This window comes from Cariama cristata, unplaced genomic scaffold (assembly GCF_000690535.1).
Source record: "Cariama cristata isolate BGI_N322 unplaced genomic scaffold, ASM69053v1 scaffold23072, whole genome shotgun sequence".
NCBI classification, from domain to species: Eukaryota; Metazoa; Chordata; class Aves; order Cariamiformes; family Cariamidae; genus Cariama; species Cariama cristata.
Genome location: NW_009605826.1, coordinates 1 through 2,693, shown reverse-complemented (window position 1 = coordinate 2,693; position 2,693 = coordinate 1). Strand labels below are relative to the sequence as shown.

The following is a 2,693-nucleotide window of genomic DNA, read 5'->3' as shown; positions in this document are numbered from 1 at the left end:
CCAGCTGCTTGCCCGGCCAGCACCCTACGGTGCACATCATGGCCTCGCTGATGACAGCACCTCCAAAGGTTTCTCACTAGCAGCTACAAGCAATCCTCGCAGCCAAGTAACAATGCTTTGTTCTTGCAGACCACCTCCGGCCTCAGTCCCCTTACAGAGCACTCCCCTGCAGCATGCCCCTCACTGCCACCCTTCCCAACCCCTCCAGTATTTTTCCCTGACTGGAAGGGACTCCCTGTCCAAATCCTCTTGCCAGTTCCCAACCCGCCCCCCAACACAGAATAGGCTCCCCGAGGGGGACCAGGCAGAGCTCCCCGCAGATACTGCACTAAAGGTTTAACGATGTAATGATTTTCACACCCTACCTGTGACAGTCACCAGCATGGAGGCCACAAGCGGACGGTTGTTGTCCAGCTTACGGCTCAGCCTCAGCTCCCCGCTCGATTGATTTACAATCAACAAGTGCAGTTCATTTCCCCGCTCAAAGGTGTAGAAGAGGCGGTCGGACACATCTGGGTCATAAGCTGGGACCTTCCCTATGACGCCCGAGGGGAAGGTGTTGGACTTATTGGACACATAGTTATTGAACAGGATCTGGAAGTTCTTGAGAACAGGGCTGTTGTCATTCTGGTCAATGAGTTTGATGTGGACTGTAGCTCTGCTGACCAGAGGGGCAGAGGTGGCCTGCACTACAATCACGTACTCAGGTTTTGTCTCATAATCCAGGTCTATCAAGGCTGTGAGCTCCCCAGAAAAGATGTCCATCTGGAATATCTCAGGGATGTTGCCTTCCACAATTTGGTACATGATCTGGGCATTGGGTCCCTCATCTGGGTCAATGGCCGTGATTTGGGCTACGACAGAGCCTACAATGCTGTTCTCCTTTACCAAGACCTAGGAAAGACAGGGGCGTTGTCATTCACATCCTGAATGGCAACCTGGATATGGACAGGAGTTCGCTGAGGAGGGATGCCCCTGTCCACAGCATACGCAGTCAGCTCGTAGACAGGAACATTCTCACGGTCCAGCTTGCGGACAGTGCGAATAATCCCCGAGGTGGGCTCTATGGTGAAGTCTCCATCTCCATCCTCCCCGTTCTGGAAGGTGTACTGCACTCGCCCGTTGGTGTGGGCATCCCGGTCGGTGGCAGAGATCTGGAGCACGCTGGTGAAAGGAGGTGCATCCTCAGAGATCATGCCTTGGTAATGAGGGCTGACGAACTGGGGGGCGTTGTCATTAACGTCATTCACCATGATTTCAACATAGGTGGTGTCTGCTTTCTGGGGGATCCCGTTGTCCTTGGCAGTGATAGCCAACGTGTACGTGACCTGGTCCTCATAGTCCAGTTCTGCCTGGAGAGTGATGGCCCCAGAGTCTGGATCGATGCGAAACTGAGGGACATTGTCTTCTAGGTAGTAAGTGATGCGGGCGTTTTCCCCCACGTCATCGTCCGTGGCGCTAATCACCACCACGGTGCTGCCCACGGGCCGGTCCTCATTGATACTCACAGAGTAGTGGGCGCTCTGGAACACAGGCCGGTGCGTGTTGGCATCGGTGATGTTGATGTGAATGTGGCAGTTGTCACGCAGGGTGCGATCGGAGGCCGTCACGGTGAGCACGTAGCGCCTCTCCTGCTTGTAGTCCAGCGGCAGAGACAGAGTGATGAGCCCCATCCCGCCTTGCGTGCTGATGGAGAAGCGGTTCCGTGTGTTGCCTCCTGTGATCTGGTAGGTGATGGCACTATTCACATCCCGGTCGATTGCTGTGACGCTGAGGACACTGGTCCCCACAGCTGCGTCCTCGTTCAGGCGGATGAAGTACTCCTTCTGAGTGAACTCGGGGCGGTTGTCATTGACATCCATGACAGTAATGGTGACGCTGGCGGAGGCAGATAAAGATGGAGAGCCGTGGTCCCGAGCCTCTACCCCAAAAAAATAGTGCTCGACCGACTCCCGGTCTAAGGGTCCGCTGACCGTGATCCACCCCGTGGCACTGTTCACCACGAAGGGTGTGTCAGCCGAGACCCCTGTCAGCTTGTACTCCAGGCGCGAGTTCTCGCCGTAGTCCGCATCCACGGCCTGGATGTGGATAACAGAGTGTCCGAGGGGAGCATTCTCCAGGACAGAGATTTGGAAAGGGGTGCTGACAAAAATGGGGGCATGGTCATTGATGTCCACTACCTGGATGCTGACCATGCCGGTGTTGTTGGAGAGGGGAGGGCGCCCCGCATCCTGAGCCCGGATCCTCAGGGCGTACTCCCGCTCCACCTCAAAGTCGAGCGGAGCCACCACCTGTATCTCCCCAGTGACACTGTCGATGGAGAACTGACCCCGGCTGTTGCCACTGATGATGTTGTAGTGGACCAGCGCATTGTTGTCCTTGTCCAGGTCCGTGGCAGTGACACGCAGGATCTCGGTGTGGGGCCGTATGTCCTCCCTCACCTGGACGATGTAGCGCTTCTCGCTGAACTGAGGGGTGTTGTCGTTCTCGTCGAGGACCGTGATATAGACCTGGACCGTGGCGGAGCGGGGCCCCGGCTCCCTCCCCTGGTCGTTCGCCTCCACCACCAAGGAGTACCTCTCCATCTTCTCCCTGTCCACCGGCCCGCTGGTGGTGATGAGGCCAGAGCGGGGGTCGATCTCAAAGATGGCATGAGCAGCCCGCTCATTGACGAAGCGGTAGCGGATGTTGGC

At 56.8% G+C, this 2,693-nt stretch overlaps 1 protein-coding gene across 1 annotated transcript; it reads right to left on the bottom strand.

Moving 5' to 3' along the window:
* Positions 1–365: 365 nt before the first annotated feature.
* On the bottom strand, positions 366–2,690 carry LOC104158484 (cadherin EGF LAG seven-pass G-type receptor 3-like; the record flags this gene model as incomplete). Its single annotated transcript, XM_009696150.1, is given in 2 exon segments — positions 366–891; positions 894–2,690. Coding segments are annotated over 2 exon segments (2,323 nt in total), but the record flags the coding sequence as incomplete, so codon positions are not given.
* Between the last annotated feature and the right edge of the window lie 3 nt (positions 2,691–2,693).